The 14,691-nt window shown below is 43.7% G+C and overlaps 1 protein-coding gene across 1 annotated transcript in view; it reads left to right on the top strand.

The window, feature by feature from the left end:
• Positions 1-14,691, top strand: part of LOC311223559 (CUB and sushi domain-containing protein 3-like) — a gene marked incomplete at both ends in the record, with an annotated part of 752,195 nt that overhangs the window by 610,784 nt on the left and 126,720 nt on the right. The window contains 5 exon segments of the mRNA XM_084308339.1: positions 1,454-1,458; positions 1,460-1,502; positions 1,505-1,627; positions 3,080-3,184; positions 3,187-3,252. Of these exon segments, the coding sequence (XP_084164465.1) occupies positions 1,454-1,458; positions 1,460-1,502; positions 1,505-1,627; positions 3,080-3,184; positions 3,187-3,252 (342 nt within the window).

Here is a 14,691-nt window from a genome sequence, read left to right on the forward strand (position 1 = left end):
GCCCATGCAGTTCAAAAGGTAGGTGATACTGCCACCTGTCGGGATTTGATCGCCATTGCAATTACAATCTAGCCAGAGGTCCCAGGCACACTTACAAAGTCCCGCGTGAGTGTTTAGAATAATAATAATCAAAAAAAGGAAAAAGGAACTAAAAACGAGATATCTCGTTATTGGCGCTCAAGCGTTGGCTGTGAGAAACGTGATATCTCGTTTTTGGCGCTCAATGAGTTAACACTAGCAGAGCCGACAAGGGGTCACATGACCCCTAGGCATTTTCAATAAATGTATCCTCGTCACTCGGTCGAGCTCCAGCTCTGTCACTCTATGACTTTTCCTAAAAGTACCCGTTTTATCTTGCACGGTTTCTGAAATTTCAAAATAACTTCAGAAAAATGTAATTAGAACATTATTCCACATATGGGCCATTGGAACAGACGAAAGTCACAGCACTTTGCCAGCGTCTAGCGCAGGGGTGGCCAACCCGTGGCTCGCAAGCCACATGTGGCTCTTTGTCCGTCGATGTGGCTATTCCATCCAAAAAATAATAATTATAATTTTTTTTTTTTTTTTTTTTTTATGTCACTCAAACCTACATTCATTGTGGTAAACCTCATATTTTTTATATTCAGAGGTAATATATAGTTTACACTGTTTATTTTCTCATATTTCTCATTATAACCCGTTCCTGACGGGAATTAGTGGCATTTTCTCCATGGCTGTGCTAGTCTTAAGAGATTAACCCTTTCACTGCCACACGACAGCCGGTTAACCCTTTCACTGTGACAATACAGAAGGTTAGCCCTTAACTATCACACAACCGACGGCGATGCTCCATCATTAGCATCATTAGCTCTGCGGATAAACACCTGGGTGCTGGGGGGGGGCGGGGGGCAGATGATGTCATAAACACCCAAGGTGCTCAAGTTCAAATTTCAAGTTTCTTTATTAGTTGTCATACAGAAATACAGAATACTTTGCATGAAATGCGTCTTTCTGTTTTGCTCCTGAGAGTGTGCTAGATAAAATAAAAATATAGTATAAAATAAGTATAATATAAGTATAAAATAGAAAGTCAAGTACGTAAACAAGTGTAAACAAAACAAAAATGTTCAATATACATATATAGTATATGTACAGTATATACAATGTACACAATGCAAGTAGAGAGGGTAACTGAGTTACAACAATATACAATAGCTTAGCTTGTGGTGCCACCTTGTGGTGGTGAGGTGCAATGAGGTATGAGACATGTGCAATCTCTTATCAATAATATAATGTGTGTTAAGTGTCTAAAGTGGGTGCTACAGTGAGTTGTTTATTTAAGTGAGTCTGTGCGTGTGGATGTGGGTGTAGTTGATGGTTTGTTACATAGTGTTATTGTTCATTGAGCTCATTGAGAACACACCAGCTGTCCACTGATTGCTCCCCCCCCCCCCCCCCCCCCCCCCCCCAGCGGGTCCACTGCGGCCTCCCCGAACAGATGGTGAACGGCCAGGTGATCGGGAGAACTTCGGCTACCGGGACACGGTGGTGTACCAGTGCAACTCGGGCTTCAGGCTGGTGGGCTCCTCCGTCAGGATCTGCCAGCAGGACCACTCCTGGTCGGGTCAGCGGCCCGCCTGCGTCTGTGAGTGTTCTGGGGGGGGGGGGGGGGGGGCGCGAGGGAGAGGGGATCGAGAGGTAAGAGGGGAAGAGAGAGGGGAGAGAGATAAGAGAGAGAGAAGAGAGAGGGGAGAGAGAGGTAAGAGAGAGGGAGTGAGATAAGAGAGAGGGGAGAGAGTGAAGAGAGAGGGAGAGAGAGGTAAGAGAGAGGGGAGAGAGAGGTAAGCGAGAGAGAAGAGAGAGGTAAGAGAGGGGAGAGAGGAAAGAGAGGGGAGAGAGAGGTAAGAGAGAGAGAAGAGAGAGGTAAGAGAGAATGGAGAGAGAGAAGATAGATAATATAGAGGGAAGAGAGAGGGGAGAGAGAGAGAGATAAGAGAGAGGGAAGAGAGAGGGAAGATATACTGTAAGAGAAATGAGAGAGAAGGAGAGGGGAGGGAGAGAGAGGGATAGAGAGGGGGAGAGCGAGGTGAGAGAGAGGGGGAGAGATGGGGGAGAGAGAGGGAGAGCGAGGTGAGAGAGAGAGGGGGAGAGGGGAGAGAGAGTAAGAGAGAGGGGAGAGAGGTGAGAGAGAAGTAGAGAGAGGTAAGATAGAGGGAGAGAGAGGGAGAGAGAGGGAAGAGAGAGAGAAGAGAGAGAGAGGTGAGAGAGAGGTGAGAGAGGGTAAGAGAGAGGGAATAGATAGGGAGAGAGAGGGAAGATAGAGAGAGAGAGATGTGAGAGAGAGGTGAGAGAGAGGTGAGAGAGAGGGAAGAGATAGGGAAGAGAGAGGGAAGAGAGAGGGGTTAGAGAGGGGAGATAGAGGGGGAGAGAGGGATGAGAGAGGGAGAGAGATTGAAGAGAGACAGAGAGAGAGAGAGAGAGAGAGAGAGAGAGAGAGAGGAGAGAGAGAGAGAGGAGGAGAGAGAAGAGAGGAGAGAGAGGAAGAGAGATGGGAGAGAGAGGTAAGAGAGAGAGAGAGAGAGGTAAGAGAGAGAGAGGGAAGAGAGAGGAAAGAGAGGGAAGATAGAGGGAAGAGAGAGGGGAGAGAGAGGTAAGAGAGATATACTGTAAGAGAGATAGAAAAGAGTGGAGACCTGGAGTGGGAGAGAGAGAAAGAGAGAGAGAGAGTGAGATAAGAGAGAGAGAGGAGGGAAGAGAGAGAAAGAGGGGAGGAAGAGAGAGGAAAACAGAGAGAAGAGAGCTACTTTGGTGATGTTGACCCCTGTGTGACCCCTCTGTGACCCTGTGTGACTGAGGTCATGCCTGTCTTTATTCCTATCCGCTGCTGTCCCGAAGGTTAATGGTATTCCGAAGGTTAAGGATAATGATATTCCTATGTTAAGTGTGACTGTACCTTGCATTATTGATCTGTATTGAGCGCTCTCTCTCTCTCTCTCTCTCTTCTCTCCTCTCTCTCTCTCTCTCTCTCTCTCTCTCTCTCTCTCTCTCTCTCTCTCTCTCTCTCTCTCTCTCTCCCCCCTCCCCCCTCCCCCCTCAGCCGTGACCTGTGGCCACCCAGGCAGTCCTATCTATGGCCGCACGACAGGCGACGGCTTCAACTACCAGGACGTGGTGAACTTCTCCTGTAACCAGGGTTACACCGTGCAGGGCCCTCCTCCGCCCAGTGCCAGGCCAGCCGCCGCTGGAGCCGCCAGCCGCCCACCTGCCGAGGTACCGGGCCCGGGCCAGAACTGCCAGAACCAGGGCCACAGGCCAGAACCAGGGCAGAACCAGCCGCGCATTGATAATATAACAATAATTAGCGATGTTCGATATTGGCTTGTTTACCGATATCCGATATACTGATATTGTCCAACTCTTAATTTCCGATACCGATATCAACCGATACCGATATATGCGGGATTCCCCCCCCCCCCCCCCCCCCCCCCCCCCAAAACGCAATAGTTTCACGTTATTAACATTACATATCTCTTGTCGTGGAATTAACACAACATTATGCACACTTTTGACAATAAATAAAATAAGAATTTGTTCTTACTTGCTTGTCTGGGTAAATAAAGGTTAAATACATGTAAAAAATTTCCGATATTACATTTTAATGCCAATAATATCGGACATCCCTAACAATAATAAATATTAATAACTATCTATATAGCACTTTTCACACATGGACCGCAGTCCAGAGTGCCCCACAGCAGTTTGTATAAATTAACATAAATCAGCACACAATTGACAGAATAAAACAATGCATGGTAGAATAGGTATAAAAGACAATAAAAGTAGTGCAAAATAAACGTGCAGACAACACAACAACAAAATAACACACGTGTTGCTACTGTACTAAGTTACATTAACACATTGACGACCAGCGTCCCGCGCCGATTTATAGGCCAGAGGACCGAGCGTTGTCAACAAACCGATGTACTTTCTAACAGCTATATATATACTTTATAGTATTGCTATCTGTCCATTCTCATTGTCACTTGAGTGCATAAACCGTGCCTTCATAATGGCTTAAAGAAAATAAAAATCCATCGGTTGGTTGTAATTTTATAGCGCCGTGAATATAAGGTTTATCGCAGTTTTCGCCTAGTCTTTTTTCTGGGGAGCTAGATAATAGGCTAAAGGCTAGTCACGTTATATCAAACGCCATTTCTGCTGTATATATACGAATGAAATAAAACAAACTGCGTAGCATCCGGACTATTACAGAGCATCTATGGATGAAATGGGGGCGGCGGGCGACGCCGATTACTATTATTGATTAGCAATACAGTGTGCGTTCAATTAGCCATTTTCACTGATCGATCACGTTGCGTTTTAAAACAATGTCCAATCCAGCTGTAATTTGGGGGAATAGTATCCTACCGTCAGCCCATGTGATCGCCGGCAGCATTTCGTCATTAGTCATCGGAATCTGGTAGATCGATATGTCCATTGGTTGATCATAAATCCCATTATTCCAGGCTGAAATCTGCGTTCGGTAACGGGATCAAAGATGGAGGGTGTTCGTTTGGGATCGAGGCTCATATGAATCGCCCACAGACAGTAATTTTTTTTTCAATCGCCCTCAATGATACTGCAGTGGAGCGATGGCGCCCCTAAGCGGATCTGGCCGGTATTGCATGTTTCAAAAATCAAATATGCGGGTAGGTCCTGCAAGTCGATCGCGGACGTTAATAGCGTTATTAATATGGAATAAAACAATAACAACTTGCCACGAGTTAACTTGTGGCTCTGGTCCACAACGCACCGAAACACCAGTTAACTCGTGGCTGGTCCCTATAGTGTACATTAAGGACATGGTGGTATGAGGAAATATACTTTTTCTTGTGTAAATTACACTGGTGTTATTGTTGTATTGATAGATGGATGGATGGATGGATGGATAGATAGTACTAATGTAACAGTAAAGTGCAATAGTAATATACAATGTACAGGTGATTAAACTGGGTATGAAATATATAAATGAGTACTAGTGCTAATCAGATGTATGTACAGAGTTGTAGTATTAATATGTACACTGATACAGGTATAAAGACACTATGGTCGTAAGTCATACTGGCCAGCAGTGTAACTAGTAAGAGTAGGTAAGGGATATTTACAGATATAGATATAGTATCTACAGATATGTAAACAAGTTTATATGCAGGTATGTACAGACAGATGTGGATATATATACGGTAAGAATCAGTACATATATATACATGTATATACAGCACTAGTGTACATGCTATCATACCGTTATATGGGTTATATGCAGGTGTATAAGTAAGTATATAGAAGGATTATATGCAGGTATATTCAGACAAATATGTGTGAGTCCTGCTCTCCAGCACAAAAGGACAGCAATGCTACTGAGCCAAATCAAAAGCACACTCTTGATATGTATATGTTTTGTTTTGACCATATATCAAATAAGCTACTTAGGCACATCCTGACACCAATATGTCATCATAAAATGCAACGTCCACACCTTGGCAGGATCACTGTATCAACATGTTGATACAGTAAAAAAGTGGATATCAGGAAGGCAGCAGGACCGGACGGCATCCCCGGCCGCGTCCTAAAAGTCTGTGCCGACCAACTGGCCCCGGTATTCACTGACATCTTCAACCTGTCCTTGGAACAGGCTGTCATCCCCACCTGTCTGAAGAAGTCCACCATCATCCCTGTACCCAAAAAATCTACGCCCGCTTGCCTCAACGACTACCGCCCTGTAGCCCTCACCTCCATAGCCATGAAGTGCTTTGAGAAGCTAGTGAAGGGCTACATCTGTTCCTCCCTCCCCATCAACCTGGACCCTCTGCAATTTGCATATCGCCCCAACAGGTCCACGGAGGACGCCATAGCCCATGTGCTGCACACAGCAGCATCACATCTGGACAAGAGGCAGGGGAACTATGTGAGAATGCTGTTCATCGACTACAGCTCAGCATTCAATACCATAGTCCCCTCCAAACTCATAGCCAAGCTCAGGGACCTGGGCTTGAACTATGACCTGTGCCAGTGGGTCTTGGACTTCCTGACGGGCAGACCCCAGGTGGTAAGAGCCGGCAACTGCACCTCCTCATCCATCACGCTCAACATAGGGGCCCCCCAGGGCTGTGTTCTGAGCCCCCTCCTCTACTCCCTGTACACACATGACTGCGTAGCACAGCGGAACAACAACACCATCATCAAATTTGCTGATGACACAGTAGTGGTGGGCCTGATCTCTGCCAACGACGAAAGGGCCTACCTGGAAGAGGTAGAGAACCTGTCACAGTGGTGCCAGGAGAACTGCCTCTCCCTGAACGTCAGCAAAACAAAAGAGATGATTGTGGACTTCAGGAGGTCGGGGGTCAAGGACTACAGCCCCCTCAGCATCGACGGGGCACCGGTTGAGAGAGTGAACAGTTTCAAGTACCTCGGAGCCCACATATCCGAGGACTTGACATGGACCACACACATTGACAGTGTTGTGAAGAAGGCACGACAACGCCTCTACTTCCTCAGGCGCCTAAGGAAGTTCCAAGTCAGTCAGAAGATCCTTAGGAACTTCTACTCATGTACAATAGAGAGCATCCTGACCGGCAACATCACCTCCTGGTTTGGGAATAGCACTGCACAAGACCGTAGCAGACTACAAAGAGTGACACGTTCAGCCGAACGCACAATTGAAGGGGGGCTTCCCACCCTCCAGAACATTTACAACAAGCGGTGCAAGGGGAAGGCTAAGAGAATTATTAAGGACTCGAGCCACCCGAACAACTGCCTCTTTGAACTGCTGCCGTCAGGCAAGCAATACCGAAGTCTTAAGGCGAGCACAGAAAGACTCAGAAGGAGCTTCTATCCCCAGGCCATCAGGCTGCTAAACGAACAACGAACAATAATCGCTAAACGAACAATAATCACTATGCAACAACCATCAAATGCACACAGCACACACACCCACACGCACACACTCACTCAAACAAACAACACACTGCAGCACCCACTCTCCACACTTTAGATCACACAAACACACTTACACTTTATATTTATTGATAAAGGATTTGCACTACAACTCGTACACCTACTGTGAATTGTACCTAAACTGCACCTCGTCCATTTATGCCTTGCACTATATAGTATTGTATATTAGTACACTGCACAGTATTGTATATTGTATGGTAACTACGTCTACGAACATTGTACATAGGTCTAAACTGAACACTGTGACCTCTTTTTTTACTTCTAATCTTTACTATGTTTTTATTTCATACTTATCTTGTCATGCACAGTCTCTGGAGCGCAACAGTAAGAAGCATTTTGTACAAAAGTATTCTGTACCTCTGTATGACAACTATTAAAGAAACTTGAAACTTGAAACTTGAGATGGATACAGACTGAAACACTCTCTGGAGCGCTGGGAACAGGGTTTGGAAGAGAGTTTGGAACAGGGCTGGTTGGGAACAGGGTTTGGAAGAGAGTTTGGAACAGGGCTGCTTGGGAACAGGGTTTGGAAGAGAGTTTGGAACAGGGCTGGTTGGGAACAGGGTTTAGAAGATAGTTTGGAACAGGGCTGGTTGGGAACAGGGTTTGGAAGAGAGTTTGGAACAGGGCTGGTTGGGAACAGGGTTTGGAAGAGAGTTTGGAACAGGGCTGGCGATCTAAACCGACGTAGCTGCCAGTAGTTGGTCGCAGGACGCTGAGCAGTCCGAACCACGTTGGTTCGGTCACAAGCGCACAAGTCTGACGAGATGGATTCTCACATGATCTTGTGAAGCCAGCAGCAGTGCAAGGTTACACATATATTAATTAAATACATGCCGAGTTAAAGGTGCTGTAAGTGGTATTTTTCTGTTTGTTAAAATAAGTGGTCTAAATTTTTTTATAATAGCTCTACACTCCGACAGCCATCACTGATATAGAGTGTTCTTCTCATCTTAGAAGAGTGACTTGTGGTGTTCCACAAGGTTCCGTATTGGGACCCAAGTTATTTATACTTTATTTAAATGATATTTTTACAGTATCGAATATTTTGAAAATTGTTACGTTTGCTGATGATACTAATTTACTTTGTTCAGGGGAGGACATAAAAGAATTGTTGAAAACAGTAGAAAGGGAATTGATAAAGTTAAAGAAATGGTTTGATAGGAATAAGTTGTCTCTTAATGAAAACAAAACAAAATGTATGGTATTTGGTGGTGTTCCCACCGACTGTGAAATAAAACGAAATTGAAATGGAACAGAAATTGAAAGAGTGAAACAAAATTCTTATGTGTGATTATAGATCACAAACTCGGTTGGAAGCCACATATACAATAATTATATCAAAGGTAAATTAGCCAAATCTGTTGGCATTCTGTACAAAACAAGGGAGCTGTTAAACCAGAAATATTTGCATACGGTATATTGTATTTTTCACTTGTGGTGCCATACATTGTGTTGAGGTCTGGGGGAATGTTTATAAAACAAATATAGATCCTATTATTAAACTACAGAAAAGAGCTATTCGAATAATAAATAAAGCTAGTTACCTTGAATCGACAAATCCATTATTCATAAAGTCCTGCACATTAAAATTTGTAGATATGGTTTACATAAAAACCTTGGAGATCATTTTTCGTGCTAAGAGTAAGAACCTACCAGCTTGTATTCAATGTCTCTTTCAACCAAGAGAAGGAAAGTATAATTTAAGAGGGTTGTGTATTCTTAAAACATATAGAAAGGTAAGAACTAATGTAAAAGCTAGATGTGTTTCAATTTTGGGAGTTCAATTGTGGAATAGTCTTAGTGACGGGTTGAAGTTTGTGTACTTCTCAGGGGAGATTTAAAAAGGCCCTGAAGGATAAAATAATTCAGGAGTACAGTTTTGAGTAAAACATCAAACATTTATTTTTCTCTTTTTTTTTCTCCTTCGTGCACCCCACTAAAACACTTCACACAGTGTACCCTTTGGGACATTTTATGTCCCATGTACTTTACATGTAATTATATATATATTTACTTATGAATTTCTTAAAAAAAAAAAAGATTATGAATACCATTATTAACTTCAGTCCTCAACATACATATAAAATATTCATTCATTTTCAGGATTTTTACATAAATGCTAATGTCATTTTTTTTGGGGTGGGATTATGAGAGCCTGGAGTGTCGAAGATTGGCAAAAAAAATAAGTTTGATACATAAAAATGTTTTGTGCAGTGACGCAAAAAACGTCCCTATTGACTCCCATGTTAAACACGTTTTTTGAAAACGATGCCATTGCAGATTGAATTTAGATTTTTATAATTTTTTTCATCTAGGCCCTTTTATGGACATTTACATATGCATGATTACAATTTTTTTTCAAGATGGCCGCATTGCGTCATCTATTTCCGGCGGCCACAGCTTGTGTGTTTACTGCTTATATCCTGCATACCGTTCAAAAAATATTTTTATCTAAACTGATCGCGTCTCCGAGAAATGCGGCTTGGTTTGGTAATCAATCTGCATGCTCAGTGAATGCTGAGTGAAATCCGATACCGTGGGCTAGAGGGGGAAGGAGTCAGACCGTGCTTTGTTTACACAGGTGCACTGCCGATCGAGTGCTTAGCGATCTCTGTGTGTGTGTGTGTGCGTGCGTGCGTGCGTGCGTGCGTGCGTGCGTGCGTGCGTCAGTGCCAGTGCCAGTGCCAGTGCCAGTGCCAGTGGAGGCTGCTGACCAAATTTTTAGGTGAAGCACAAATTATTATATTATATATTAACACTTTGATTGCCTAAGTCTAAATTCATGATATATATAACTTTTTAAATTCTATTGCTCTTGAACCGCTAGAGCAGGGGTGTCAAACTCATTTTCACAGAGGGCCACATCAGCATTATGTTTGCCCTCAAAGGGCCAAAGACCGTATAAATGTTAATGTAATGTAAAATAAATGTAGCTACACATTTACATATTGTTAAACATGGTGTTTCTGTATTTATTACTTATTCAAGTTATACATATTGCATATTCATTTGCATAAATGTAAAAATATATGTTAGCTTATGTTATTTTAACAAATAATTTTAGTTTATCAGAACCCCATATTACTCCACCAATCAATGATCAAACCATTCAAGTAAATAACAAATACAAGCTATGACATTAAGTTTGTTCAAAACCTTTTTGTCACAGTCAAGAGGGGCAGAACTAACAACTGTGAGCTGCAAAGAACACGTGGGACAGATGTAGCAGATGTTACAAAAACAAATGGCTGCACACAACCTTGCAGAGGCCATACATCCAACTAATGGAAGATAATTTAATTAACTTTAATTAACAGATTGCAGAATGGGTACAGTACAGTACAGCTCAATACACACAATTGTTAAGGGGATGCAGACCAGAGAAAGACTTTCGACTTGTTTACATCAGGGTCCCCCATTTTCAATTCGTAATGAAATTGCTATTATGTGTCTGCATGAACATACAACTGTAACTGTACTAGAAAATAACAAAATAAGGGTTGTCTCAGTTCACAACTATATTGGTCAAGTTTTGGGTGGGACTTGTTTGCGTCCCTACAGCTTCTTATTCAATTGAGCGAGATGCTCGGTTATGTCACACAGCCAGTTTGCATCCGACAGTTCAGACAATATTTTTTCAACCCTTTGTTACCTATTCCGCCTGGATCTTTTTTGTATTTTGGGCTGTAAAATTGTCAAAGAATGTCTGAGGAGTAAGTGCTTTTGGCTTTTTTCCTTTGTTACCTCAGATGTTCAACATACATGTATGTGTAAGAATGTGTAATAACTAAGGCTGTCAAAGTTAAAGCTTTATTAACGCATTAACCCACAATTATTTTAACACTGCTATTTTTTAACCCAATATTAATGTAAAAAAAAAAAAAAAAAAAATGTTTTTTTTTTTTTTTTTTTTTTTTTTTTTTCCTGAGCTCTTGGGGGGCCACATCAAATGACTTGGCGGGCCGGATTTGGCCCGCGGGCCGTGAGTTTGACACCTATGCGCTAGAGGATTGAGAGGAGCTCAGAACTGTGTGTGAAGGCTGCGGATGGAAAATATGATTCCGATCACAGATTTTTGAAATATTGATATCAAAGACGAGTTACGGCGTCCTCGGCAACTTGAGCATGGCTAGGAAAGACGCCGAAACTCGTCATTGGCAATTAAAGTGTTAAATTATATTTTTTAAACATCCCCAACGCTGCAACACCCCCATTCCTCCCATATAAGCAGGGCAGACCACTCCCCTAAATCAAACCAAGCAGACCATGTACAGTATACAGTGGCCCGGCGGCCCGATCAAACCAAGCAGACCATGTACAGTATACAGTGGCTCGGCGGCCCCTGATCAAACCAAGCAGACCATGTACAGTATACAGTGGCTCGGCGGCCAGATCAAACCAAGCAGACCATGTACAGTATACAGTGGCTCGGCGGCCCCTGATCAAACCAAGCAGACCATGTACAGTATGGCTCGGGCCCATCAAAAAATAACACAGTATGCTATGACTGGCCCCTGTAAATGTCCTAACACAACCCCCTCAATGTACAGTAAATGACCAAGTATGGTTTTGTCAATATTCCAATGTACAGTTTTGTTTGTACAGTGTATGTCCCCCACCCCACCTCCAATGTACAGTCGTCCCCCCCCTACCCAACCTCCTCCAATGTACAGCCCCCCCCCCCCCCCCCCCCTACCCAACCTCCTCCAATGTACAGTTTCTACGTCAAATGCATATACTCCCTTTTCTGGACTATTTTTATAACACAAACAGTACTGTATTTGCAAGTCTGGTACATGTCATAAATGTATAGATGTAGCAATATATGTCATGATGAATTGAAAATGGGGGACCCTGATGTAAACAAGACGAAAGTCTTTCTCTGGTCTGCATCCCCTTAACAATTGTATGTATTGAGCCGTACTGTACTGTACCCATTCTGCAATCTGTTAATAACGTTTTACAATTCAATTAAATTCAATTCATGGCAGAATGTGTATACAATAGACAGACAGTGAAAACAAAGTTCTCCTCCAAGTCCTGTGGGTATTGTCTCCTCAACGTTTCTGCAGCTGAGCGAATTGCAGTTCTGCTCAATGAATGAATCCGAGAGGAATCGGAATTTCCCCTCTAACTAGTGCTATATGCTTCATTGCGTCATTAATAAAGTTTTCAATCAATCAATCAAACAATGCCGTTTGTTTAGACATTCACAAGACTTGCATAATGTTACAACCGCGCTTGCTGCATCCATCCCACAACGTCATCTTTTCCATTAATTCATTCCAGATAGGGCCATGGAGAGGCATTGTTGTTATTGATATCATCTTCATCAATGCCATCAGCCCTGTTTAGACATTCACAAGACTTGCGTAACGTTAGCTAGCAAGCAAGCTAGTCGACAATATCTCCTTCCTCCATTGCAACGCTATCTACAGTACTAGAGAATTCAAAGTGCCCGCGAGGCGATGACGTTGTTGTTGTTGTCACGTTTAGCTTTTATCGCAGGTGTATATATATATCATCAAACGATGCACAATAAGTTCATGAACAATAACAAAACACTCCACCCTGGGCCTGATAGCTGCGGTGGTAGCCCTTTAGCTACGTTAGCTCCAACAAGTTATCTTCTTAAACTGAGATAAAAATTATTTTGAAAACAAGCTCGCTGTTTGTATTTCACGTGTTGTCATAGAGAAACCTCCACTGGTGCGTGCGTGCGTGCGTGTGTGCGTGCGTGTGTGCGTGCGTGTGTGCGTGCATGTGTGTGCGTGTGTGTGTGTGTGTGTGTGTGTACGGACCGGAGCCACTGTTAGAAAACCAGCAGCATGCACCCACCCCTCCCCCGACAGCCGACACACAGGCCTCATAGCGAGCAGATTTCACATACTGCCTGCATTTTGACATTTGCAGCTATTTTCACATAATGGCTGCAAATGACCACATGCATGCACATTAATTTCTCAACACATGCATGCACACCACACTAAGACCTCCATAAAACATTCTCAAAACATTTTAGATAAAAATATTTTTTGAACTGCATTGCAGGATACAAGCAGTAAACACACAAGCTGTGGCCGCCGGAAATAGATGACGCAATGCGGCCATCTTGAAAAAAAAATTTAATCATCCATATGTAAATGTTCATAAAGGGGCCTAGATGAAAACTTTTTTGTCGTTTTCAAAAAACGTGTTTTAACGTGTTTAACATGGGAGTCAATGGTGCAGTGTTTTTTTTGCAGGGCAAACTATAGGGTAAAATTTTTTTATGCAGACTTCATATTTTGCCCCAGAAAAACTGACTGACTTAATTTCAGGGGATATGCAATAAATCAAGACAAGGTTATCCCAAGTACAGTATGTACATTATCTACAGTTGGGATGTTTTTTGTCCCAGGGGTGCAGGCAGGGGCGTAGCTGGGGGGGGGGGGGGGTAGCTTAGGATGATTCCAAGGGCCCAGTACTGGGGGGGGGGGGGCCCAAAAAAATATATAGATATAGAGTGTCTGGTCAGTAACATGGGTCTCCCAGTTCCTCCACTCTGCAGTAAACAGCCATCACTGATATAGAGTGTCTGGTCAGTAACATGGGTCTCCCAGTTCCTCCACTCTGCAGTAAACAGTCATCACTGATATAGTGTCTGGTCAGTAACATGGGTCTCCCAGTCCCTCCACTCTGCAGTAAACAGCAATCACTGATACAGAGTGTCTGGTCAGTAACATGGGTCTCCCAGTCCCTCCGCTCTGCAGTAAACAGCCATCACTGATATAGAGTGTCTGGTCAGTAACATGGGTCTCCCAGTCCCTCCTGCTCTGCAGTAAACAGTCATCACTGATATAGTGTCTGGTCAGTAACATGGGTCTCCCAGTCCCTCCACTCTGCAGTAAACAGCCATCACTGATATAGAGTGTCTGGTCAGTAACATGGGTCTCCCAGTCCCTCCTGCTCTGCAGTAAACAGTCATCACTGATATAGTGTCTGGTCAGTAACATGGGTCTCCCAGTCCCTCCACTCTGCAGTAAACAGCCATCACTGATATAGAGTGTCTGGTCAGTAACATGGGTCTCCCAGTCCCTCCGCTCTGCAGTAAACAGCCATCACTGATATAGAGTGTCTGGTCAGTAACATGGGTCTCCCAGTCCCTCCACTCTGCAGTAAACAGTCATCACTGATACAGAGTGTCTGGTCAGTAACATGGGTCTCCCAGTCCCTCCACTCTGCAGTAAACAGCCATCACTGATATAGTGTCTGGTCAGTAACATGGGTCTCCCAGTCCCTCCGCTCTGCAGTAAACAGCCATCACTGATATAGAGTGTCTGGTCAGTAACATGGGTCTCCCAGTCCCTCCACTCTGCAGTAAACAGTCATCACTGATACAGAGTGTCTGGTCAGTAACATGGGTCTCCCAGTCTCTCCACTCTGCAGTAAACAGACATCACTGATATAGAGTGTCTGGTCAGTAACATGGGTCTCCCAGTCCCTCCGCTCTGCAGTAAACAGTCATCACTGATAAAGTGTCTGGTCAGTAACATGGGTCTCCCAGTCCCTCCTCTCTGCAGTAAACAGTCATCACTGATACAGAGTGTCTTGTCAGTAACATGGGTCTCCCAGTCCCTGCACTCTGCAGTAAACAGCCATCACTGATATAGAGTGTCTGGTCAGTAACATGGGTCTCCCAGTCCCTCC

This window comes from Notolepis coatsorum (assembly GCF_963971535.1).
Source record: "Notolepis coatsorum genome assembly, chromosome: 2".
NCBI classification, from domain to species: Eukaryota; Metazoa; Chordata; class Actinopteri; order Aulopiformes; family Paralepididae; genus Notolepis; species Notolepis coatsorum.